The sequence below is a fragment of the Marmota flaviventris genome, chromosome 20 (genome assembly GCF_047511675.1).
Source record: "Marmota flaviventris isolate mMarFla1 chromosome 20, mMarFla1.hap1, whole genome shotgun sequence".
NCBI classification, from domain to species: domain Eukaryota; kingdom Metazoa; phylum Chordata; class Mammalia; order Rodentia; family Sciuridae; genus Marmota; species Marmota flaviventris.
The window spans coordinates 2,835,034-2,862,490 of NC_092517.1; the positions used below are offsets into that span (position 1 = coordinate 2,835,034).

General features: G+C 51.9%; 1 protein-coding gene across 6 annotated transcripts in view; it reads right to left on the minus strand.

Annotated features, from left to right (window-relative positions):
- Foxp1 (forkhead box P1) overlaps nucleotides 1-27,457 on the minus strand; it is a 527,427-nt gene that overhangs the window by 38,275 nt on the left and 461,695 nt on the right. For all 6 annotated transcript variants that reach the window (XM_071605954.1, XM_071605952.1, XM_071605953.1 and 3 more), the window contains one exon: nucleotides 8,539-8,643. In XM_071605954.1, coding sequence (XP_071462055.1) covers nucleotides 8,539-8,643 — 105 coding nt within the window. The remainder of the gene's footprint in view (nucleotides 1-8,538; nucleotides 8,644-27,457) is intronic.

The following is a 27,457-nucleotide window of genomic DNA, read 5'->3' on the forward strand; positions in this document are numbered from 1 at the left end:
TAAGCCGGTCATACGTGACAAGCTTTGGAATATTTTCTTTTGGTCACACTGCTTGATGGTTCTTTTCATCCTTTGTTACATTAGGGCTCTTTTTTATAATGACACTGAGAGTCACAGTGCATAATTAATAGGAAATGAAATATTCAAATGGCCTCTAATGCAGCCCACTGAAATGCTGCTGAAATAAAAAGGGCTCTGGAAAACGTGGCGACATCAGGAACGGTTATGAGCGTTGGCATGTGTCATTTTTCCAGACCCAAATGGATGCAAATAGAAAACCTTGCTAAATCGCAGCCATAAAAACAACAGGCTACTGGAAATACAGGTTGTTGGGGAGGACTGGATTTTTATGACTTTTTCTGTAATTTACTGGGGGACTGCCCCAGATTCTACTATTCTATCCTCATTCTAAGTTGAGACATCAAACACAGGCAGCATCGCCTGGCCACTGTGTGGACACTGAGACCTGCGAGAAGCAGTGGGTCTGGGTGACAGTGTGGGTGGTGACAGGAACAAACACCTGACTTAAAATATACATATAAATAAATGAAAGAAAAGAAAAACATAAGGATCATCCCTGTTGAGGGCGAGTAGAAGAGGAGAAGGAGTAATGCCAACCTCCGCTGATTTTTATTCCTCTCCAAGACCATAATAAAATTTCCTTATCTGGAAGAGGCAGAATTCCACCTAAACTCATATTAAACCCGAGGATTAATACACGACTGGGGGAAATGTGTGTCACCGTTAAGGTGAAAGTGGAATGACACAGTAAAGAGACGCTGCAGATCGGAAACATCTGGACAGAATGCGGCCCCGTTCGCCCCTCTCCCGAGACCCGCCTCGAAGGGGCTGAGCTCAGGCCCACAGGCACAATGCACCTCTGTGTGTCACCTTATGGAAGAGGCGCAGGAGCAGCAGACCCCAGGACACTCACAGCCCTTCCCAAAACACAGGCAGACAGTCCACAGCAGAGCAGGGAAAGCAGAGGGCCTGCCTTCCGGGGGTGAGAAGCCCAGGCCATTTCCACAGCTGATTCCAGCCTCTGAGTACACAGCACACATAAAATAAATACAGGTCGCAAAAATTAACAAATCATCAGAGCTGTCTCATACATCCTGGGCTGGCTGCGGAAAAACAAGATCATTCTGGATTTATATCTGTAGGTATGGGATTTCCTGGACAGCTAATATCCACAAACAATCAAACACAGGAGGAACCGGGGAAAGCAGCATTATTTCAAATTTGAGCTCAGAGTCGTGATTTGTACAGGGCCGAACAGGAACTGGAGCCGAAACCCGAGGCGAGGAAATTCTTCTGCTAGGCACTGATGGACGTTGCTCCGTTTCTCTTGGCTCTGCGCAGGTCTGCAGGTCACTGGGTGTAGAACACCTCGCCAAGTGAGAATCTCACTAGTTCAGAAACTTTGAAAATGACATCTAGCGTAACCTCTCAATTTAAATAAAATAATAATAATAAAAAAATCGAATGATACTTCACTCAAGAGTCAGAGCTTTTTTATGAGACCTGTTGCCAACATTAGTGTCTCAGAATGATCTCATCTTTCGTCCTGGCTAAATTCCAACACACAATTTCATTAACCCAGGTACCGCAGGTGATAAAACTCATTTTTCCCTAAAGAGACAGCTAAAAAGTACCAGTTATACATTTATGAAGTACCAGCAATCAAAATTATGGATTTTCTAAAAGGTTTTTAACTACTTTTATTGAAAGGAAAATCGCTGTCTCAGACTTTTGTGACACTATTGCTAATAATAAATTTTACCATTTAGACATGCCCGTAATATGGTAGACAGTGTCAATAAAAAGTACAGAGCAAAGATGATCCCTGTCTTTTAAGTAATGCCTTCTAATTACACACCGGAAATGATCACGTGAAACACCTAAGCTAACTGATGCCTCTAAAAACATAATAGCCCACAACAACCTACCTACCGGAATGTTCGTGTGCCGAGGACACGTTGGCAGCTATATGCAAAAGTGTGTAAGCAGACGTTCAAAAATATTTCTAATGCTTTAGAGATTATAAGAAAAATTTAAATTCCATTTCCATTTCTAACTAAAATCTTGTTTGTTGAAAAAAAAAATGTGTTCCAACGTTATCTGCGTCTCTTAGAGCACGCGGTGGCGGGCCTGCTCCCTCTGGCAGGCCCTGGGCCCGCTCCCTCTCCACCTAAGATTGCACACATCACTAGAGGGCACTGTGGGGTCTGGGCCACATGGGCCTCTTCAAGTACGGGGCAGGTCTTGAACTCCTGAGCACAGTCAACAAGGTTCAAGAAGCAACCTTTCCAGGGGAAAACATGTTTTTCTTGGTAACACCCAATTTGTATTTTTCTAAGACAACTGAAAAATGCAAGATGAGTAGAAAAAGTCCATTTCATTAAAAAAAAAAAAAAAAAAAAAAGTCCAAAAGTACATTTTGCCATTCTCACCTCAGACCGGATGGGGGAAAATCTGTCCCCATCATCTTGAGATGTAGATTCTGAGGCTGGCCCTGGATTTGCATACACCCACCGCCCAGCCCAGGGCTCCTGCACCCCAACAGGGCGGGGGAGCCCAGGGCCAGGAAGGGTTTGAAACAATTTATGATATCCGGGCTCCTTCGGCATATATTAGCGTATACCTGGTTTCTTTAACATACACTTTGTTTTTCCAAAACCACAAACACAGTTGCTGGAATTTCATGTGGAAGTGCTTAAGGGGCGGGAAGTTAACACCTTTGTGATCCCTGCAGCCTGGCGTGGCCGCTCCACAAAGGCCTCTTTGTAGGGCTTTCTTGAAATGTTTTCTTAACATGCTCCAAGTAGTTTTAGGCAGGGAAGTAAAGTAAACAAGATGTTACCATGATAAAAACACTTGTGAAAACAGAGCACTCCCCGGTTCCTTTCCCATAGAGCTCTTCACAGTTTTGAAAAGTAAAATTCACAGAGGAGAAATTTTAAAAAGGCAAGGACCAAGAAAACGTCTCCCCCGTCTGTGGCCTCGACCTGCAGAGGGGCCGAGTTCCGTCTCTGGGCATTTTCTCTCAACATTTTGCTGCAGGTCTTCTATCTGAGCTCGCACTGAATTTATTTTGGCTTTCATAAATTACATACATCTGACTAATATGCAAAGGAATTTCTGTTTGGTTTTGGCGTGGGGCTTTTCTCCATGAAAAATAGTCAAAAGAAAAAGAAAAACGTTCAAACAGAATACTGAGCAAGGATAGGAATTCTACTCCTATCACACAAGGAAAACTTTTCCGGGAGTCTGGGAGCCCAGCTCTGACGGGGAGCCCTGCCCGCAGGCTCTGGCCCTGGGTTCCACAGCAGAGCGGGGAGCAGAGAAGGGAAGGGCACAGCTGGAGGGTGGGCAGGCGGGCAGCAGTCACCCTGCACAGAACACCTGGCCTCACTTGGCGTGGCCTGCTCTGACTTCCTGATCTCACCTTCTAAGTCAGACACAGGGAAAGGTGCCCCTGCCAGGGGCCCACCCCCCACCTTGCCAAAGCATCTGGGAGCCTGAGCCTCTCAAATTCTTTTTTCCTTTAAGAAAAGGGCAGAATCGTGAATCCAGGTAGAGACTGAAAGGGAAGAAAATGAGGAATCAGCACCGAGGCCAGTGGGAGGATGTCATGAACCAGGAGCCAGGAGTGTCACCTCTGTCACCTCCGTGCAGCCGGTGGGGGCGGGGGGGGGGGGCTTGTTTTTGTTTTGTGTTGTCCAAGGAGCCTGAGCAACGCAGGGCTTGGGATTTCATGAGGGTTAGCCGAGCACCTGCTGCTCTCAGTCAGGCTAACAAACAGCAGCCACATGAGCAACGCACAGGAGGAGGAGGAGGCCCAACGCGAAAACTGAAACTTGTTTTGAGAAGAAACAGGGACTGGTGTCTGCTGACGCTGATAAAGCCACCCCGTTGCCTCCAGGCAGGGTGACAACATGGCTCTTTGTGGCATCTCTGAGATCAGGGGTCTGTGGCACCATTCACCTTGGGAACAGGCACTGCAGCTGATCGCAGGGAGGCGGAGTCTCTGTCTCTGTTCACCAGCAGGCAGGACAGTCCCTCCTCCGGTCTGCCCTGGAGGCTGGTGCCTCTCTGCCACCAGCCACACTGGACAGCTGCCTGGGGCTTCCTGAACAGGGGCTCTGAGCCCCACGGCGGGAGCTGCAGAAGTCTGTCCCTCCACCAGCAAACCAGGCACCCGAGACCCTGACGCACTGGGCTGGTGGGGAGGTGGCAGGGCCTGACTTATGGGGGCTCCCCTGCTTGGGGTGAACCCAAGGACTGGCATCCAAACGAGCATGACCTGGAAAGCAGCATCCAGGGGGCGTGAAACCACTCCCCACCAGAAGGACAGGGGACACCAAAATGTGGCCCTAAGTCAGACGTGAGCATACCGACCGAGGGGCACAGCCAGGCTCCCTCCTCACATGGCCTCTGTGGACCCCGAGGGAGCAGAGGACAGTGGATGAACAGAGGAGTTGCCACCTTCGGAGCCTGAGGACACTGGCTATCCGCTTCCTCCTGGGAAAACACGTGCCATCCCTGGCCCTGAGGGACATGGCTGTGTGGGACCATTCACAAATTGTACTAAAAAAGAAACGCCTCTTCTAGCCAGACACACAGTGATGCAGGCCCGCAATCCTGGCCACTTGGGAGGCTGAGGCAAGAGAAGCTCAAGTTGGAGGCCAGCCTCAGCAATTTAGTGAGACACTATCTCAAAATTTAATATTATTTTTTTAATACTGGGAATATAGCTGAAGGACTGGGGTACAGCTCAGCGGTCAAGAGCCCATGAGTTCAATGTCCAGCACACTCAGAGAAAAGGTCTCTTCTGATCTCGTGACACAATGGTACTCTGCTGGGCCACAACCCCTCTCTAAATATAAGGCCAGAAACGTGGGTATTTAAAATCATGCCTCCTTTAAAACACACCTGGGTAGGTAAGGAGAGCTGACGATCTTAGAGCTGACGGGGCAGGCCAGACACTCCACGCAACATGCCCCTCAGTTCCAGCTGCCCCAAGAGGCCGTCCTGCCATGGCCTGTTGCACGCATGGAGGCCGAGGCTCAGGCCGCTGTCCCACACTCTGCGAGGAGCGCGTGGCTTGCTACTTCACTGCGTATCTCTACACCCACTGCTTTCAGGAGAAGGCCAATGTTAAAATCCATAAAACATATAAAGCAGGGTCCATACCCCAGCTACGCTGCTGTGTGGAGATCTTGCCTCCGCCTCTCCCTGGCTGTGTGACCTTACAGAAACCACCTAACTCCTCTGTGCCTTGGTGTCCTTAGCCTGCACACTGGGAAGAATGCTGCTGTCTGACCACAGTAAGGGCTACTACGAGGACCGAATGAGTTGACATTTGTGAAGGGCTTGGCACTGTCCCTGTGGTGCAGTGTCAGTGAACCACAAAGTAATGCTAGAGGATGTAAAACGGGGGGGGGGGGGGGGGGGGGGAGAAACATCTAGGCAGTGTGGAGGTGAGAGCAGCAGGCGCTCCGTTGAGAACACCCGGAGAGTCTGAGCACTACCTGCGTCAAGCTGCCCAGGCCTCAGAGCTCACTGCTGGGAGGGGAAAAGGCAAACCCAAGGAGGGGAGACCCGTGGAGACCCTTCCGCAATCGCCCACCGCCACTAACTGGTATCGGGCCCAGAGGTCGCCCCTCACAGAAGCCACATGGTTTCTACTTGAGCCATGGGATCTGGCCCCACCCTGTAGCCCTTTGCAGGGGAAGAGAAAGCTGGTCTCACTACAAGGCCAGGCACAGCTGCAGGAGAGGCGCATCTGCAAGGCACGCACTCTCCCTGGCACTGAGCAAGAGCCTGAGTCTGGAGGCTCTGAATCTCAGGGCATTCAAACCATGCTCTGGAGGGGCTGAGACCAGCCATGTGTAACTAAGGGAGGCACCGAGAACACAGTGCCTGCTACAGGGCTCTGCCTGCTCGCAGCAGCTCTGCCCTTCCCAGGGTGCCACACTGGTCTTAGCTTTCTGGAGCAGGGTCTCTGGTCCCTAGTCCCCTGCAGGCTCCCTAGGGTGAGCTGCTCCCTCTGCTCTGGAGGCGCAATCCTGGGTACCACACCTCGATTGACTCGTTCTGGACCAGTGGCAGCCTGTGTTCTTCAGCTCCACTTGGAAAGGGTCCAAGAGTGAAGGGAACACAGAGCAAATAGAAAAACCAATACTCTAACAGCCCTCTGAAGCATCTGGATCTAGCCGCTCCTGAAGCGAGCAGCACTACTGGACTCCCTCGCTTACAGGAGCCAGTTATCATCCCCAACTTGTAGGCCTGGTTTTCCTTAAGACAATTCACGTTAGGTTTGTACAACCTGCAAACTAGTCTGTTCTGGGAAACACAAGTCAACAAATAAGCACCAGGACACAGCCTAGCAGCCGTGGCCAGCTGACAGTGGGCACTGCAACCACACTGAGCCAACAGGGCTGAGAACCTGCCATGCGAGACCAGGATGAGTGATTGACAGGTGGTCTCCAAGGCAAGACGGAGACCCCCAACGTCCCCAGAGGCAACAGGGACTTTCGCTCACAGCAATCAAGTGCAGGCCCTGTTCCAGTTACCCTGAGAAGCTTCCCTTTAGTACTAGAGCAGGTCTGAATTGCTGTCCCCTCCCTCCCTCTGTGGTCTCTCCCCACATCTGAATCTAGCTATCATCTTATCCTATACATCCACAGACACATACCTCCCATCTACAGATAGGCATCTCACGAGTATCTGCACCTAGATATCTTAATTGTCAGCTTGCGCAGTGGAGCATCTGGGCATTGCCAGGGCTAAATGTCTCCAACCAGTGACCCTGGAGCCTGGCATCCCCTTCCAGCTCTATGGTGGATCCAGGTCACGCAGCGATCCTTCAGCTCTAGGGACTTTGCAATAGTCAGTCATAAGGGGCATCAGGGAGATGTTCACCTGGGGTCAGTGCAGAGGAAGGACTTAGAACTCAGAAGGCTCTTCTGCCCAGTTCTTTCCTCTCCTTAGATAAATATAATTAGGCAAATGATCGGGAGATAGCAAAACAAAGATCTCATAATGATTGATTTATACCAGAAACAGAGCAGAGTATCCCCAATCTGAATGACAGTGACTGGTTTAAACAGAGCATCACAGCTCTCGATATTTAACGGCCATTTTGTTCTCTTTTTCCCCAGTAAAAATATTGGTTATTATTGCCTATGGTCATGCACAGGCTGGGTCCATTTGGACACCATTACACAGCACAGAGCATCATCTGATCCAACTCAGTCCTCACCCTTTGCCCTCTCCTTCCCCTCTCCCCTTCCCTACTCTAGTGGTTCTCCTTCTATTTATTTATAGTTTTTGAAATTTTGTGCTTTATAGATATGTGCACAACTCTCTAAAAGTAATTTTAGCACTTAAGTTTTCAATAACCACATGATGCTCTTGACGTGGAGGAGTCCAGCTGGGAGGCTATGAAGACGACTCACAGGCTTCTATGCATTAATCAAAAGACTGCCTTCACCAAAATGGCTCCCAGTGGCACTGGGTGTGCCTCTGAGGGGGCTTTATTGCAGTATTTGTATCCAGGTCCGAAGAGATAGACAGGGAGACTGTCGTCACCCTGTAAAGGCCACACCAATGGGCCCGCCTGTTTTCTTGGGGCCCACATGCAGGAGAAACGCGTCAGAGAAAGGATGGCCCCCCAACCCCCCTCTATGTCTGTAAGCTGCCGTGCACCCACAGAGGGGGGAGCAGCACAGGTGCCTCTGCCTGTGACAGAGGCACAAGTGTCCTTGTGCACACTAGGATATCGCCACACGATGGACACTGCACCCACACGGCCTTCAGCCTGCAGGTCAGTGGTGTTGTTCTGTGAGGTCAACAAGCAGGGCAGGCCTGTGGCTTAGACCAACATGGAAGGACCTTGGAGAGGCACCCAAGTGCAGAGAGCAGCCTCCCGCTGGGCCAAGACGCACCCACCGCTTCCCAACAGATCTGATGGAGCTCGTGGGAGTGAGCTGCAGAAGGGGGTCTTTGGGCATCCTCCCTGCGAGCCCCAGGAGCTGAACAATGGTCAACAGTAACATGGTTTAAAGGTAAGGAGCAGGTCAGCAGCACTCCCGACCTTACAAAGTCCTCTGCCTTATAGCAAAGAAGGGCCCAGTCACCCGGGTACAGCGGACCAGCACAGACACCAGCTTTGTTGTCAAGCTAGCGTGTATGCCAGATGTGACCAGCACATGCAACTTAAATAAAAAGTGGAAACTAAAACATCGCAAATTAACAAACAACAACAAAAAAAAATCACTGACACTCTAAGAAATGGCTAAAGTCAGGCTCTTAGCAAGTGTCTCGCTGCCCTTGCCACATCTCCATCGATTTCATCCACCCGCAGTTGGATTCTGTCACTGCTCCTGGGACCGTATGCGGGGCACATGAGCTTAGGGACCACTCTTGAACGGTGGCGTGGAGCCCCAGGTCAGCAAACCCGCGATAAGCCAAAGCGCGAGCATGGGCAGTGACAGCCACAGAAAGCCCAGCACAGAAAAGGACCTCTCTTACTTCAGAAACGACGGGAAGTCTTCACACACGGCCTCGCAGCCCGGCCACTTGCACACGCCGTGTCCGTACAGAGGATGGCTGTGGGGATGCTCTTCGTGGGACAGGCTGAAAGGGAAGCACAAGGACAGGTGTGACTGTGCTGCGAGGAATGTCCTGCAGGAGAGGACATCAAGGACCAGAAACCCACACCCTGGGCGGATGTGATGGGCCTCTCTCTTTTCCCCTGGAATTTACTGATTCCACCTTGGTTTTTGAAAGCAACACGGAAGCTACAAGGGTTGGAACAACACACTCCATACCCCTTTAGACACGATCACAGACACACCAGGCACCCATAGGGTGGTGCGTGGCAGTGTACCACAGGCCCCTGGTGGAAGGCGAAGCCCTCCCTGGGGGCGGAGGCTTCTCCACAAGCTGCAGCTCTCCAGCCCCGTGATTCTGTCTCCAACCCACAATAGGACAGTTTTCTTCCTTTCTTCTCCTGAAACTGCTTTCACGTATTTTTTCACACATAATCTTATTCAACAAAGTAAAGTACAAGTTAATAATTCACAATAATAAAAGTAAAAGAATTTAGCAAGAACAATCCATCCAAATACACGATCAGGTTTTAGAAAATAACCTGGCCGCTCCAGGAAGACCACACTGCTGCCGTTCCCGACCCAGGCGAGGGTGAGCAGGAAGGGGTTAAGGCTCCAGTGGGGCTCCAATCGATGCGTAATGATTTGGCCACCGGATCCAAGTCACGGGGTGCTTTGATCGGAGCCATGTGGTGCTTGGGGAGGGGGGTCTGTCGCACTCCACGATGAACCGTCTACTCCAATATTTTCTCCTAGGTCTCTGCATCCAGACTTCTTTCAGACAAATTATTTTTACAGTCGTTTCCATAACCTGAGATTCCATCAAACAGAAATGTAAAACTAACAGTGAGAGCCTCCTTCCCACTAGAGCACGCTCCCTCCACGGGGAGGGCGGCCGGGAACTCCTGGGCTGCCTCCCCTGACTTTGAACTTCAAGCACTGAGAATTACGATCTCCCTTTCTCTCTCCCTCTCTCTCTCTCTCACACACACACACACACACACACACACACACACACACACACTCTGGCCTGTGTTTTATGTTACCGTCAGGATGTGTATTCATATCTGTTATCGATCCACATCCTCAGAGCTCGGGTACACAACTGCCACTTGTCCCTGACTTCTGAGGCAATTAATTCACAGTGAGAGTGCAGGGAGCCCTTAGAACCAGGAGCATTCACAGTTAACACACAGGCACACAGAGCGGCACCTCAGCGAGGGTGATCAGGTCCCTCTATGGCTTCTTAATGATTCTCTGGGAAATCGAAGATAATTTGGAAAGAAGGATGAACTCTTTTGCCCTAAATTAGAAAGCATAGAACCAGAAGCAAAACTAAACAGAAAAATGGCATGTATAAGTCCAGGAAGGTGACCCTCTTGTGAGAACAGCCCGGGACCAGGGCACTCAGGTAGCAGTGTGTGACAGAGCCCCTGGAAGCGTATTTGAGAAGCAGTCAAGCGGGTGGAGCTGCCCTAGCCCCAGAGAGAGCCGCAGCGCCTGTTGATGCTCAGTGCCAGGCTGGTGCATGAATAGAAAAGGATATAAAGCTGAATTTAAAACAGTTACTGAAAATACTAGAAATGAAGGAAAATGTCAACAGTTCTAGAATTCTCACATATTATAAGAAAATCATTAACAAAACAAAAAAACACAAAATATGTTTCTATCATACTTTAAGATAAAAAGAAAAGCTCCAATCCTTAGTATTTTCCTCACCAACTTATACTAAGACTTTATGTATTTATTCTTACCATACTAGGGGTTGAACCCAGGGCCTCGTGCATGCTAGGCAAGCACTCTACCACGGAGCTAGACCCCCGGCCCTTTACTAACATTTTTTAAGTATTCTCATACTTTTTATAAGAGCTAATATCAGGGCCTCGTGCATGCTAGGCAAGCACTCTACCACGGAGCTAGACCCCCGGCCCTTTACTAACATTTTTTAAGTATTCTCATACTTTTTATAAGAGCTAATATATTCATTGGGCAAAATTGGGAAAAGACTAAAAAGAAAAAAACTACCCTATAACACACACATGCTTTCCATACACATTTGCATGGAGAATTACATTATTCTTTTCCATCTGACATAATTTTGTTACTAACTTCTCATGTTATTAACCAGTCTTGGAAAATGCTCTTAGTGATGGGTGAGAGTCCACCACCTTAGCTTCAGCTGAGAGCTCAAACTATGCAGTCGATCCTCCTGTCTCAGACGGTGCAGGTCCCTCGTGATCCTTCAATCTGAGTGTGACACTAGAAACAACCTGCACCGGGCAACCCATGCTAGCGCACAACCACTTCCACCAGGAGACCCACTGGGGGAGCCGAACGTCCATTAAGGAGGGCTGCGATTCAGAACCCATGGTCCTCAGCAGCCCCACAGCAGTGCTTTGTGGGATTCTTCAACTCGGAAGCCAGGAGCCTAGTGGGAACCGCAGGGACCGTCACCAGCTAAGGATGGCTAAGGGCTACACAGTTGCACCTCCTGGGCGAGGTGGGACGTGTGCTGAGAATGACAGGAAGGGCGGTAATGCATTCCTGGGACATAACCTGGGCACGTCCTGCTTTTGGGGCAACTTATTTTTGGTGTTGGGGATGGAAGCCAGGGTGCTTGACCACTGAGCAAATCTCCAGCCCTTATAATTCTTTTTTTATTTTTTTGAGACAGGATTGACTTAATCTTTGTTGTTGCAATGCTTTAATAAAAAAAAATAAGTCATTGGGTTCTCTTTGGCAAAACCAGGCACAAATGGATGGTGGATTTATTTGTCTGAAGGCTCCAAGGCCCCAATAAAAACTACTCTCCTCTAGGAATTTCCGTCTACTTCCACTTGGTGTCATGACCTCAAAGGACAGAGGAGAACCCACCAGGACCATGCAAGGACAGCCAGGGACATCCAAAGGCGAAAGAAACTCAGCCCCCTGCCACGCGAGACCCCACTGACTGACTCAGGAGGCCTCGTGCATGACGGCCGTTGTGATGGCGCATCTGTATTCTCCAAAGCCCACGCGGTGCCCAGCTGGTGAAGACAGTGCCCCTGCCCACCCAGCCCTCACCTCCCCGTGAAGCCTCGGCGCCAACATCCGGCTTCCACTCTGCCTCTCTTCTAACCGACCATTACCAGCAAAAAGGGAAACACCACGCACACTGCTGTCACTTCCTTTTCAGACAGACGTAAATGTCACCAAGGTCTTTCAAATACCTGTGACTGAGATGAAGGGCGTCTGGAGCAGGTCTTTGGGAGGAAAGAGGAGGCTGGCAGGGCCCTCAGGGGCATCCCTGGAAAAGACGGGGCCATACCAGACGTGGTGGCCTCTGGGGCTGGAGGCGGACTGTTCACCGTGTCCTGGTTTGTGCCTTCTCAAGTTTCTATTCTGTGCTTTAAAGGAAAGCACGTAAGTGTTAGCTTCTTACACACCCGTGTGGGCACAGTGGAGAAAACTTGCGACCACAGAGCACTCTGGACGGGCGCTTTCATGTCTCCTCTAGGAGGAGGAACAAGCCTCGGTGTTCTCACTGCCTCGTGGCTCAGAAGGGACAAGAAGAGACATAGAAACTGAGGACAACAAGGTCTCTAACTCAAATGAATCAGAATTCCTTGCACAGGATGAGCCACGGTGGCAACTGACGACTCCAGCACTGAGGGGAGGCGGGTCTGGAGCCTCGGCCGAGTCGTCAGCTGTGCTCTGGCTCCCGGGCTGCTGGCTCCAGCACACGTGAAGGCTCTGAAGGGATCTGGTCACGCCTGCCCCACAGGTGAACTCTAAAACATCAAGGGCCAATGACTTAATAATGTGATTTTTTTTTCCAGGTGACTCCTAGGGTGGATATTCCTAGATGTAAAGATCACTGTCCATCTCCGCAGACTCAGCACCTCACACAGAGCACAGGCTTGATGGACGTCAGGAAGATTCGTGAAGACAGACAACGAATACATCGTTCTGTTTAATTTCTGTGCCAACATATTCTCAATTAGTGCTTGCTGATTTTTTTTTTAATTTCATACACAAAGAACAGAATTATGCAAAGCTACAGAAGATACCAGACACTTCCTATTATCTATCTGGACCTTATGAAATAGATACAGTGCGTTCAAGAAAAAGCAGTTGACTTGAGTTTTCTTGATCATCCTTGATCTGTGGAGTCAACGTGATCGTAACACAAGGAGAGTGACAGTGTTCCGATGAGAAGATCCGGTGGGCCCAGGAGGCAGGACTCCACGTCAGCACGCCAACGCCACCAATGCGGTGGGTGCACAGTGTCACCCTCGAGGACACCTCCCTTTACTCTCCACACAGAAGCACGGGCCACAGCCCTCCCTCCAGCACTGGCCTGGGCCTCACAGATCTTCCAGAACAAGGGTGGTTCCCCCTGGCCGGCTCAATTGCTGCCCCCCAAGTTTTCTCCCTAACCAAATCTTCCAACTAGAACCATTACGTCAACCCGGACAACTTCTCACTTCTGGGGACAGACGTCTCTAGCAACACTCAAAGTCCTATAAGATAGATCCCCCTGAGTGCCCAAGGGAAGAGGAACCTTTGAAGGACACAGAAAATCTAGACCTGGCCGTAGCCCGAGACATTTCTGCCAACTTGAATGCCAATGTCCCTTCACCTGAAGCCACATCCTGAGCTCTCCCGTGCAATGTCCCATGACCCCAGGCCTGCCTTCAAATCTTCCCCTAATTTGTTTTCTACTCTTCCCAAATTTGCCTATTTTCTTCCTCATGACACGTCTCATTCACCTGTGGCAGAAGGTGACATACTGTGCCCAGTACTGAGGCCCATGCCAGAATCAGGAGCTGTGCTTCCCGGCCACAGCAGTTACCCGACAAATCAAGTCACGGAACGTCAATCTTCTCCAATCGCTCAAAGTTGCGGGACCCTCTGTTCCTCCTTTAAGTCCCACTGAATTATACTTCATACACCACACAGTCCACACACCCGAAGGGTCTCCTTCAATGGTTTCGAGTATGTTCCTCGAGTCGTGTGACCATCGTCACAACCTAATTTGAGAATACTTTTATTACTCTCCCAAACACATCTGGGACCTTCCAGCAGTCACCCCTTTCCCCCAAACATCCACCCCTGCCAATCACAACTCTACCTCCCATCTCCAGAGACCTGTCCTGTGAACAGTGCGCTACGGGCTGGCCTGTGCTCAGTTCTTTGGGGTCTGTATTTGGAATATGGGCCTGTGTGATGATCCGAGGGGAACACAGGCCATGCTCCAACAGGTCTGCCTTTCAGATAGGCCCAGCGCTATGGTCAGGGTTCCCACTCCTGCGCATCCTTGTCCACACTGGCGATGTAGCTCCAGCCAGCCTCGTGGATGGGAAGGGCTCCTCCTCCAGGGGGCACTTCCCCTACAGTCAACAGCACTGACCCACCTTCATGTGCTCACTGGCCATTGTTTTAGCTTCTTCAGAGAAATGTCTGTTCAAATGTCTGTCCTGTCGTTTAACTGGGCTGTCCCTTTATCGCCGAGTTGCAAAACATGTTGACACCTATGTTTTCTGGATTCAAATCTAGCGTCAGTCCACACTTTGCCAAGAGTCACTGCATCTCTCAGTCTCCACGGTGTGCTTGGAAGCACCGGGTTTTCATTACAACGAAGTCCGAGTTATCTGTTTTTTCTTTGCCCTTGTGCTTTTGTTGTTATATCTAAGAAAATATTGCCCAGCCCAGGTGACTTGGGAGTGGGTCCTCGTTTTTCCCAGGGTATAGCTTCAGCTCTCACATTTAGGCCCACTGTCCACTTGGAGCTAATGTCTGCGTGTGACGTCAGGAAAGGGAGCTGGCTGCTTCTGCAGAATGCTGTTCCCCACCACCTGATGGAAACACTTTGTAACCCAACAAACACTCGGCTGCCTGTGTTAAGAACCAACTGAATGTAACAACGGGAGACTTCTTCAAATTTTCATTTTCTTTTGATTTTCCAACACACTGTTGTTCTTATTCTCAAAAACATTTATTAATTACGAAACCATTTTTTGAAATTAAACCGTGACTTCTGATATTTGATGGGTGGGGCAGAGATAACTTTTCCATAGACTTAAAACCTTAGCAGCTGAACTTCTTGAAGATGAGTGCCTAGGGGAAAGTCTTTCCCAGGTCCCGCGAACCACTCGTATGCCGGAGATGCTTCTAGAACGAACCCTGTGGAGCGCAACCTCCCATTCTCTCAGGGGCGGGATTTATGTCTAGAAGGGCTGGGGCTCAGCAGGTGAAGACCTCACTTGTCATTAGAGCTATCTATGCTCACACCAGGAGCACGTGGGTCCCCGCCCTGCCCTCTATCTGCCCATCTGCAAGGGAAGGTGCCCCTCCCAGGAAGCACCTCCACACACTTCTGCCAAGGACGTGCAATGCAGGGGGTACAAGTGGCCCACCTGCTCACAGGTAGGCCATGAACACAGGTAGGGCACGAGTGGGTCCTGGCTGCGGGGATGGACTGGGCGGCACCATCCTCCACAGCTGCCACGCTCCTCCGGTCCACCCCACCCCACCCCACCCCAAGGCCCACTTCATAGCTCCCCTGAAGTAGGGGTTGTCCTGCCTCTCTCCCTACTACCACCTTCTTTGTTCCCACCACTGAGGACTGTCGTAGAGCCAGCCAACACTGACCAGAGACCGGCACCAGGCTGACCCCCACTGCTCATGGCCCCGTGTCTGTCCTTGTCCTCATCCTTGGTCTCGTGTCCGTGAGCACATGCTTCTCAACAACGGCGAGAGGCACAGGGTCCTCCCTCTCAGATCCGTCACGCCCACGCGCTGGTCCGCCTGGCAGAGGGATGCGCCCTCCCGGCCCCACAGGCAGCTCAGCCCCACGCCTGGTGCCGGGGGAGCCGCCCTGACGCACAGTCCCAGAGCCGAGCTGCACGACTGACCACACCACCACCGGGTCCAGGAGGCCACGCTGTCCTGAAGCTCTTCCACTAATCCACTCAATGCCCCAGTGGCCAGAAGGAAGACCCTGCTTCTCTTCTCTCCTCTTTACAGGCCTGCTCCTCGGCCACCGGGTCCCGCCCAGTGAGACCCAAGTGCAGGGCAGGGGCTTCTCGGGGCTGAAGATGGAAACAGGAATCTGAGAGCATTCCCACCATGAGGCTGTGCCAGACTCCAGTTTTCAAATCAGATAAACCGACAGCAGAATTCTGCGAATAAACCTGAGTGTCGGAACAGGCTCAGCCACACGCGACGACCCCAGCCAGATGGGGTGTCCCCAGCCAGACGAGACGGCTCCTCACAGAGGACCCCAGGAAGAAGAGAGGGTGGTCTGGCCACTGTGACAGACAGGGCTCCTGCAACCCCCAGCGCCCCCTTCCACCTCAGAGTTCTTTCTGTTTTCCATACTATCCCCATCTCCTCAAAATCAGCTAAGTCCAAGTGTGGCCTCGTGGAGAAGAGAAAAGGACGCTGAGCGCCCTCCAGTCCCCACATGGAGTATGGGGAAGGGCAGTCTCACATCTGCCTGAGCAGCAGAGGAGGACCAGGGACGCGGGCCTACCACCTGTTCTCCTGACCTTCTCCCCAGCTGTCGGGAGGACTCTGCTAGGAGCAGAGGGGCTTCTCACTGCACCCCAGAGCTGGCCCACAGCGTGGACGTGACTTCTCACGCGCACACACATACTCGGGTACACACGTGTACTACGTGTTCCTTCAGCAGTTTCCCGAGCTCGCCTGCCTCACGGTCCTACCACCAAGACAAGGGTGTCTCACCAACCCTGTTGAGGGCTGCCTGAGGGAGCACAGGCGCCCGCCCGCACACACCGGGTCTCCCCCTCTCCCAGGCAGGGAATCCTTGACTCTCCTTCCCCAGAACGCTCATCATCTCAATTTTCTGCTGCTTTTCAAATCATGTTTAATTAGAGGATTTCACATTCCCTTGTGATATGATATTCATGAGTAAAACTTGCAATTGGAGTGACTGTGAATTAGTCTATTAAGTGCCACATTTGTGCTTTTAAACAATGATGGAGATTATTGTTATTATCTGCTCTCAATATTGTGCTTGGAGATGTGAGGACTACCTTAACTAACTCCACATCTGAAACGCAGGCTATTAACCACTGATGGCCAGGGCCCTTCTTTTTTATCCTCCTCCCCTTTGTTGAATTGTAAATCATCCCAAAAGGAACACAGGGTGCTGTTCTGCAGCCGTCCTGCGGACAATGGTCCAGTGGTGGTGCGGGGCGTTGGACCAGTCTGAGAAGCATGCCCTTGGCTTACCGAATTAGGGACTCGTGCATCTTGGGGGAAAATCGACCACAATGTCAGAATCGTGACTTCTCAGTCGCAGCTTCTTACGAAATCTATCCACTAAAACATTAAGAACGTAGTAGCCGTGAGTACGTGCAGAGGATGGTAGGAAGGACCCGAGAACGCAGATGGGGCGGGCCTGTGAGACGTGTCTGCGCTGAGGGCGAGGCCTCCCTGCTGCCGCCGCCGTCCCTGGAGCAGTGCTTCTCAAACTTTCCCCTGCCTGGGGAACTTCGACAGACAGCTTCTCGCTCTGTAGTCTGGGGCAGGGCCCAAGATGGCATCCCAAGTTCCTGGGAGGCCGTGCTGTAGCACCAGGACCAGAATGCGAGTACCACGGATCTCAGAGGGCTCCTCTAACGTGTCTCCCAAGACACAGCTGTGCTGAAGGACCTTCTCAGGAGGCGTCCCTTCCATGAATTCTGGGTAGAAAGGCGAGGAGCAGAGGAGACCCACCAACCAACGCCACCAAGCATCGGCTGTGGCCCTTTTGGCTCCTGTCTGGCTTTTCAAAAATACCTACATGTGACAAAGCAGGAAAGGCCACCTTCCACTCCTGCCTACTGAACGCCCACTTCACATCAGCCGGGGGGTGCCCGGGGACGCGGTCAGTCAGCAGTGTGGCGCACCGGGTATCACACCACTCAGGACTATCCCCGCACGGGGGGCTCACCTGCGGGTGGACAGCTCTCAACACCTCCTGGTCCCCACACCCTAGGTCGGCTTTCAGAACCCTGTGCCCGAGCCTGTTCCCATCCCTCAACCAGGAAGCAGAGGACACGTGTGGAAAACAGTCGTAGACCAACTTTGTGGGAAGGTAAGTGATAGCTTTGGATTTTCCTAGGGTTTCCACGCGCTACGGAAGTTAGCATGGGCTATGTCATCTGCCAGAAGCAAAGCAGTGGATGTGAAGGCCAGGTGGGACAGCAAAGGGCCAGGTGAGCGGGCATGGTATGGTCAGTCCAGGCCCCTCCCCTCTCAAAATGGTGAGGCCCATCGCAGCACCCAACTCCAGATGTGCCCTCAAGGTTGTCCCCCCACCCCCTGTCAAGTGGGGGAAGAATGCCTGTTTTTAAAGATGAACAGAATTTTAAAGACGTATTAGAAAAAATGAGGCTGAGCTTGTCCTACCTCTGGTTTCACAGATGCCACTTTACAGGATGAGGCTCAATTTACTAGATTTTAAAAAGCGACTTGCTTTAAAGAAAATGCCACAAATAACTGCACGGCGGACACGGCACACCTCAGGACAGTGGGGCCCCGATCCCAGCACAGAGGAGGTCGGAGAAACCTCCAGACCTCCAGAGGCCCCTCGCTGAACACCTCATGTGAACGCTCGTGAGGAGGGAGGACTTCTGGGACTCAGACCCACACAGGCCCAATGACACAGGGCAGAGCTTCCAGTGCCCTTAAGACCTGACCTTATCACTCAGGATCAAGGGGCGTCTGGTGTGGGGACCATCTAGGTGACTTGTAAGTGGCTGCCTTACAAAGGCTAGGAACCCTAGGCCAGGTGGCAGGCCCTGACGTCACGCTCACCACCAGCCCCATCACCAGCATGCCCCAGCTCCCAGCTGCGCTGGGCAAAACACACCACCGCGTTCCCAATGTCTGCAGTGAGGCCTGGCAGGATGGTGCGCAGAGACCTGGGGCGTCGAGTGGGCCACAGCACAGTCTCGCAGGGACAAAGTCTCACGGTTAGGAAGGCGGCCTGACATCTGACACCAGCAAGGTGACACCCTGCGGCCAGGGCTCTCCACTACCTGCATTAACACTGGGTCTTGCTAAGAAACCAAAAGGGCTCTCAGAGACTTGGGCAGCAACTGTCAATGCAGATACACGGACAATGATCCAAAGTCATTAACGTGTGGGTCAGTGTGTCTGCGCTGGTGTGTCACAGGCCAGCCACCACCCTGTCCACAGGTTCTGGTACATTAAGGACCCAGAAAAACAAAGAGCACCTGTAACATTTCCAACGCGAGTTCCTCTGAGCTCCTCCTCCACCACGCACTCCGGAAGTCAGCATGGGCTACGTCACCCACCAGAAGCAAAGCAGTGGATGTGAAGGGCAGGTGGGACAGCAAAGGGCCGGGTGAGCTGAGGACACAAGCCACCCACTCAGCTCAGGCTCCTGTGCCCCCCGGGTCCCTCCTGACTTCCTGTGAGCCCTTTGATTTCTCTTCCTGCAGATGCTTCCGTTATGTCCACTGGGGTAGACGCTCCCCACCTTTAACTTGCTGTTCAATTTTACTAAACACCCGTTTAGTGATACGCACCATGGCGGGTTCCGAGGTCAGAACCTCCAAACGAGGGCGCGCACAATTCATGAGTGAGTAGGACACGTCAATTCCTCTATGTGTGTGTGCTAACGCAGCTTTCAAACGCACAGATACACGTGTGTATGTGCAGGCGTGTTCCTCACCGCCAGCTGCTATTTTTTTTTAATACAGGTAAGACACTGGGACGTGCACACGCGTGATCACATAGTCTGATGGGACGCACTTTCCAGCTTCTGTGCTGATGGAGATGAACACTGAAGAGTTTGGGGTCACCTGCATCGACTGTGAGGGAACGGGTGCTCGTCCTCGGATGACGGAGCTCTGCCCGATTCCGCAGCTGGGGACACAGGGCTACTGAGCAGGTGACTGGACATCAAAGCTGCGATATTTGATCTGGGCCTTGAAGTATCAGTAGGAGCCCAGCTGCTGAGAGGGACAGAACAAGGACAGAGGCCTGGAGCACAAGAGACCCAGAGAAGAAATCCAGAGAGAAGAGGCGCCAGCAACTGCGAGTGACTTGCAGGCCAGGAACGAGGGAGTCCCCGCTGGGCCACACTCTTGAGACACTTTTGTCTTTCAAACAACTAAGGACGCGTCTGGGCACTGAAACCCCGATATTCGTAAATAATCCCAATCTGGATCGCTTCTCTGTCCCTCTGACCTTCAGAAGGGATGAACGGGGGTGCACAGGACAGCACTTGGGAAGCTCAAACGTCCCGTCAGGGCAGCGCAGTGGTTTCAATGTGCAGTCCCTGGGGGCCTGCTGAGGAGGAGCACCTGCTAGCCCACCCTGACTCACCGAGTCCGAAGCCCCGGGGTCGGGCCCAGCAGCCTGGGCTGCAGCCAGTCCCCCAGGTGACCCAACGCAGGTGAAGGCCGAGACCCAACCTCACCAGAAGCCAAACGGTCTCCCATTTGAAGCATCTACAGGTATCAAAAGAGGCCACCCGGGTGCTCCCATAGCACTTGGGGAAAAAGACTGGCAAAAGTGTGACTGCTCTTGGTGGTCTCAACCTCTGATACCCATTAGCTGGCTTTTTTCTGAATACGTCATCCAGTCTCTGCAATGATGCCTAGCACCTACCACGAGCCAGGCTGGGTGTGCGGGGGTGTGACGTGGACCACAGGACAGAACTTTCCCACACAGAGGCCTTCGGGGGGTGGGGGTCAAAGACACCAAGATATTCCACAAGTGTGCATTTTAACAAATCGTCTACAGGATCACGTGTAGCTATGGACATCGGTTTTTTTTTTTTTTTTTTGGTACTGGAGGTTGAGTCTGGGTGCTCTCACACTGAGTGATGCCCCCAGACCTTTGGACTATTCTTATTTTGAGCTGGAGTCTAAGTTTCCCAAGCTGGCCTCCAACTGGCAATCCTCCTGCCGCAGCCTCCTGAGGAGCTGGGCTGTGGGCATGTGCCCTGCCCTGCTGTAGTCTACGTTTCCAGGGCTGCAGGGTCTCTCTGGCCTGCAGGTGTCTGTGTCCATGCCCGTGAAGCCATGAAGAGGAAGAAGTGCTGCCATCCTTCAACTCCCAGAAACCAGAGTCAGCACTTGATAACTGTCCACTACTGCAGCTCAGGTTCTCATCCAACAGCGTCATGGTCATGGACGACGGCGAACTCATATTCACCTACTGTGTGCCGGCAGCTCAAGCAGGTGCTCCTCAGTCCTCACAGTCCCAGCTCTGAGGCGAGGCTGGACACCGTGCCCTGTGAGACTGGGGAAGCCAAGCACACTGAGATGAAGTGACAAGCAGCAGCCTGGCCCTGCAGTCCACTGCGGAGCGGCTCCTAACAGCTGTCACCAGCACAGCACTCTGCAAGCTGCGGCCACCATGCAGCACAAGTCCCATTTTTTGCCTCTGCCCCGGGGCCTTTGCTTCTGCCTGTAGGGGTGTTCCCTTTCCTCTTCGGGTCTGTTCAAGGGACAGAGTCACAGGCATGGCCAGGCCACCCTCTCCACCTTGCTTCGCTGCCTGCCTGCCTGCCCCCGGCTCCAGGATGTGCCTCCTGTCCTTGTCTAACTCCAGGTCTGTTTCTGCACTGTCCCCTGCCGACGTGACCAGGGAGCTCAGCTGTAAGAGCCACAGCCCAGGACACCTGGCAGGTGCTCCGTGTTGGGCAAGACGGTTGAATGGACACACGTTGTGCTGACCCTGACTCCTGTCCCACTTGGAAACAGACTTCGCTGAACTCTAGACAGCTTCCCACTTATCCGTGGTGAGCTCCTTTTCAGTTCTGTCTTCACCATCCTCTAATTTATTCAAACGCCACTGGATTATTCCAGCTCCTGGTGTCAATTTTTTTCTAATTAAAGTAAACTGCCATTTATTTCTCACACTGATCTTTAACAGGAGACATCGTGTTCTCGTCACAAATGTGACTCATGTGGAGAAATGTGAGTCAAACACAGGGGCTCATGGGTACCGGGATGACAGGCCTGGCCTGTCACACTGCAGACACGAAGGCCGTCCCAGACCAGAGACGCGGTCGGGCCTGGGGTACCCAGAGTGGGGAGCCTTTCAGGGGGGAGATGAACTGGAATCCCTAGGACACACCCTCAGGGGAGCCCTTGTGAAGGCGATGACGACGTACAGGAAAGCGGGTTCCTCTCCCTTCCTGCCATCCCCGGCCCTCACAGCACAACGTGGAGCCCAGAGCTCCCCAAGAACCCGCAGAGAGCAACCCCAAGGCAGTTCTAAAAGGGGAAGCGGGGAGGAAGAAAGAAGAAAGAAGGGCGAGGAGGCGGCGGCGGCCTGCCCCTGGACTGATCTCCTGGAGACTGACAGGACAGACGGTTTGTTCAGGGAGCCTCACAGGTAGTGTAGATACCACCAGCCACAGTTGCCATGGGTCTGTCTGTTTACCAAACAAGAACACAAACAGGGACACAGCTCCCGTGGTGGCCTATAAATGGCCTGCTGGTGCCTCTTCCCAAGTGCCTCCAGAGCAGCGCCCTGCCCCGCCCCTCCCTTTGTACTGGAGACATCCTGGTGCTGGAGCACTCTGAGCTCCCTCAGTCTCCATCTCCCCCCGCCCCATTTTTAGACTTAAAAACCAACCAGCCAAAAAGCAGCCCAATAATCCTAACTGGACAATGAAGATCGTTTCCACATCTAAATGGGGAGAAAAAAGGAGAGACAGGGACACCGAGGGAACAGACACCTGTTTATGGGACTGTAGCACGAACATGCACTTCTCCTGCCCTGTCACTCCGCCAGCCACCACCCAGAAAGGCCCCTGCCTGTGCACACCAGGTGTGCGTCGCCCCGCGGAGATGACCAGGGCCTACAGGACAGCGGCAAGGCCCAGCTGCGGCGGCAGGTGAGTGGCACAGCGTGTGTGCACACTGAAGCTCAGACCTGAGGTGCAATCCCGCGCGAGGCGGCGGCCACCGGGAGCAGAAGCCCCGGCTTCACACTACATTGACCACAGCCCCACCCGGCACAGCCCGGCGCCTCCCTGTGAATGGGACCGAGCGCCATATGGACGGAGACACTGAACAAGCTGTACAGCTCTTGGCGACATGTGCCCGGGGGATTGTCCCATGTAACACCACCTGGGCTGTGGCGATTGTGCGCTGCATGCGTGGTGGCCCCGGGGAGCCCACTGGGATGTTATTTCTGAGTACACACAAAAAGGAAAATTACAGTTAGGAGAATTCTCTGGCTAGCGTATCTGTTGCTCAATTCCAGAAATAGCTTCCCAAAGGAATGGTTATCTTCTTTATTCACACAGGCAGAAGTGACAAGCCGGAGCACATATTAACAATCTCCCTTTGTGAGCTCCCACTATTGTTCTAATGAGGAGAATATACTTTATAATATACTTAGGCCTGGACTGATTACAAAAGGGGGTGGAATAAAGAACTTTGGGAATGCTGTACACATGTAACACACTCATTTGCATTGCCCCAGCGAGCCAGCCGGTGGGGCGGGGGGGCTCCCTCCAAAAGACCTGCGCGGCTGGCTACTGGGCCAGGCAGCGAGAGGAGGACGACCACAGCTCGGCAGGGAAGCCCTCCTGCCAAGTCTCCAGCTCTGTCCTCCTCTGCAACCATGACTGGCTTGGGAACCTGGCAGTCACGAGGGATCACAAGGACACCAGGACTCTTCTAGGCTGCCTGGCCTTCGGGATGGAGGCGCTTAGGTTGCCCTTCTGCGATACCCACCCGAGAAAAACTTCCACTCATGAAAAGCAGGTGGGAAATGCAGGTGTGCATTCCAACAAGCACCTTCTGCAGGTGAAAGCGTAAAACCCAGTACAAGGGGCAACGCCGTAGGAGTCCTCCAAGGCTGGATGGCCCTCTCCTCTGGCCATGGCTTCCCTTCACTCCCTGGGTGTGTGAGCACAGCCCCTTCCACCCGAGTGAACACGGAGAAACCGTGAGCTAGCAAGAGGCATCGGCAGAAAGCCTGTGCCCGCCAGAGCCGTGCATCAGGGCAGAATGTCCAGGAAACTGGGGGTTCCAACGTTATTTGGGGTGGAAAACTTGGCCCGTTAGGCATGGAACGGTCTATGGTGGAGATTCACATCACACAACGTCCCAAGGAAAAAACTGAAAGTCAACCAAATTCAGGAGCAACTTCTAACGTGAACGTGCCTGTTCATATCAATGATGTCATTTTATTAGGAAGCATTCATCACTTAAGCACAATAAATAGAAAAAGATCTATGGAGTCTGATGACGCTGTGTGTGATAAGGCACGTCACTGAGGTAAGACACAGCTACCAGGGGACAGTGGCCAAGCTGTTTATTTTTTGTTTTCTTTGAATCACCCCACAAAGTGAACAGGCAAGGAAACCCATAAACCCTGGCCCCTTCTCGCACCTGTGTCCCACTGGCCTGGGAGAAGCCCCTCCTCCTGCTCAGGCCCACGAGCACCTGGCTGCAAAGGCTGAGATAAGTGAATGGCAGCCTTTTGGAGCCCGGCTGGGTGCCAACCAGCACAGTGCACTTGGGGTACAAGATGCCGAGGAGCCCCCAGAGGGTGCTTCTGACTTAAGAAAGGAAGCCTTGCCCTCAACAGGCTCCTTCTTCCACTGTATACAGACAGTGCCAGGATGCTGCCAGGAGCCTGCACTCAAGCAGACCAACCGCCTGGGCTTTAGGCTGCTCCACACACCTGGCAGGACACCGGCAGCCTGCTCGCCACAACCCAACCTGCTCCTTCCACTTCCAGCCTCCCGGCCTCCCTCCTTGAGGAAAGATGAGGGCGAGGAGGAAGAGAGGTGGCTGAACAGCCAGGTGCAGCCCCAGGCTGTGACCACGGGAGGTCTGGGCTTGGTCTTGAACCCCTGGCTTTACTCACTGGGGACCCTGATCAAAAGTCTAGGCTGAGCCAAAGTGGTTCTGATGAGCCGCCCAGCTGGGAATCAATTACTTGAGGGTAAGAATTCAGGTCTGGTCCCTGCAGGGCCACTAACCATCAGTGAGACTCCTGCAAGTTCTAAGACCCTTCTTGGCCCCAGTAGCACCATCTGTGCAAAGGGGACCGTAACCCTACCGTGAAACAGGAACAGGTCAAGTCCTCTCTGCACTGCATATCACACAGAGTCATGGTGACATGATCATTAGCTGCTTCTCATCACCGTCACATGTCAGGGTTAGATTTCCCAGAGAAGAGAAAAACCGGACCTTCAAGAACTTATGCCTGAGACCCCACAGACAAAGTGCAAACCGAGGCCTCTGGGAACAGAGCCAGGGGTGGGTCCTTCCAGCAACATGGCTTCTCTGACAGCCTGCACAAGAATGGCGACTGCTGTCTTTGTGCACTAGGATGTCAATCAAATCTGGGGAGGGGGGAATTCGGTTCTTGTCAACAGTCAAGACCCAGGTAAACTGAACATCTTGCCTGCACTCCTTCTCGAACTTGAACATGCATGTCAAACCCCTGGGGACCTTGCTACAGTGCAGATCCGGGTTCAGCAGGTCTGCGGTTAGTCTGAGGCCTGGATTCTCTGATAGGCATCCACACCATGGCCCAGCTGCAGGCCTGCAGCCTGTGCACAGCAAGAACTTAGGTATGCATGGCAGATGCAAATTCCCACATGCCATCTCAGAGCCAGGGAACCCAAGTCAGCATGGGAAGGGCTCAGAAGGCTGCCTGCTTCCTGAACTCCCTGAGGATGACTCTAAACAGGAGGAGCAGGTCTGATGGTGAAGGTCCAGGGCTGCAAACTTTTTCTAAAGATGGCTACACAGTAAATATTTGAGGGGCCAATTACTCAAGCTTGCTGTGGTAGTGCAAAAGCAGCCAGAGGCAACAGATAAGGGATGAGCACAACCGTTCCCAGTTAAGACTTTATGCACAAAAGCTCACAGTGGGCTGCATTAGTGGTGGGCCATGTCTGCCCACCTCTGTTGCAAACCACTGCAAAGCTTCCAGAGTACTGGCAGGTCGGAGTCAAAATTTGCCACCCTTTGTACATTCTTCAAAATGCCCTTGTGGAAAGAAAGAATTAGGAGACCTGCTTTGCTCAGTCTTTCAAATAAACAAACAAAAAGAAAAACAAATTACTGATTTTTGAAAAACAAAATTGAAATGAGGAAGAACTCTTTGAGAGTCACGGGAACAATAACTTATTGCTGACATTTCTGGCTCTACAGACTCTGAATCAACGTGAGAACACGCAAAAGCTAAAGACTTGCGTATCTAACAGTCCGGGAAACTAACTTTTAGAATTTTAGCAGTTAAACCAAGAAGGTCGACATTTATCCATCAACACAGAATTTAGTTTAAGGAAACAAACAAACAACAACAACAAAAAAAAAAAAACCAAGTTAAAACATCAAGCATGTTCACATTTCAAAGTTCCTTGTCTTTTGAAATTATCAGGGCCCATAAACATGAATGTCATTGTTATATAGTCAAATACGTGGCCACCAGTCAAGAGGCCACAGATCAAAAGCAGAGACTGCAACCAATGAAACTGCCCCACAGCACAGGAGCCGAGCAAAGCCTGCAGGGGCTGTCTCAAGGCTGCTGCCAGCTGTGGGCCACAGAAAACGCAAGCAATACCCCTACCAGAAAGGCAAGGAGGGAGGGAAGGAGGGAGAGGGAAGAGAAAAGGAGACAACTGGCATGCTTGGGGTCCGTCAGCAAGTGAGGATGGCCGTCCAGGGTCACCCAAGGGATCAGAGGCAGGTGACACCTCATGGAAGACGGGACCCCACTGGGGTTGCTGGGTTCTGGGGAGAGAGAGTATGATGGCCTTGGAGGAAGCAGGGTCCACCCAAGCTCAGGCTCTGCAGAGTTCAAGGAAATGTCTGACCAAATGCTTAAGGAAGCCCTGTAACAAGTATTTAGAAGAGCCAGGCAGCAGCGATGCTCGAGTTACAAAACCTCTCCTGATGGCCAAACTGAAGGCAAAGAGCGGGAAGGCTCTGGGCCAAGGAGCACTGCTTCTGTGGGCCACGGAGGACAGCGGAAGCCCCACAGATGCAGAAGCTGCAGGGTGACCAGGCAGGACAGGGCGAGCACGCTCCAGGGGCAGGACTGGCCTCCCGTTGGCCTGTGTGCAGATCCTGCAGGGCATTCATGCTGCGCACTGGGTTCTGTTTTTGGGTTTCCCAGCCTCCATGAGAGGCCCAGTAAAGGTTTCTATGTTCCATAAAAGAGGAAACGCTACTACTCTCACGTAAGCGCTATGGTTTGCACATAGTAGGTTAAGTCAATAAAGGTTTTATTAAATTTTAAGTTGAATGAAATTGAACATTATTTAAAATTTAAAATCATTGAATTTCAAATTCAATTTGAAATTTCTTTTAGAGATACAGATTTCAACATATCATAACTCAGCATTCACCTCCAAACTGAATGGAAACTTGAAGTCCTGTTCTGTAAATGCAAAGTCAGACATGAACCTGGATCTTGGGCGCGCCACCAGCTGGCTCTGTGACCTGTAACGTGATTTCCTCATCTGCAAATTGGGTGCAGCAGCGTGCATACCGTGGGCTGTGGCTCCTTTGCGCATGGCACAGGGAGGGGACTGACTGAGCACCCTCTCTCCCTTCCCTAGTGCACCATAACATAATGTGATATTTAGAATTTTAATTCAGGCAATTACTTAAGTAGTAATTGCTATTTGTATTTACATAGCTGCTTTGATCCAAAAAGCTCAAAGGGCTTACTAAATTTAGCATTTTAATAAATGTTTCATTTGCATTCTGTTGATTCTGTTTACCCACACCCCAACTTGGAATTTTCTAAAGTGAGACAGTCAGACAACTCGAAGGGACATGGCTTCAAGGTCAGAACCTGCCCAGCCTGAGTCTCATCTGTGTCAC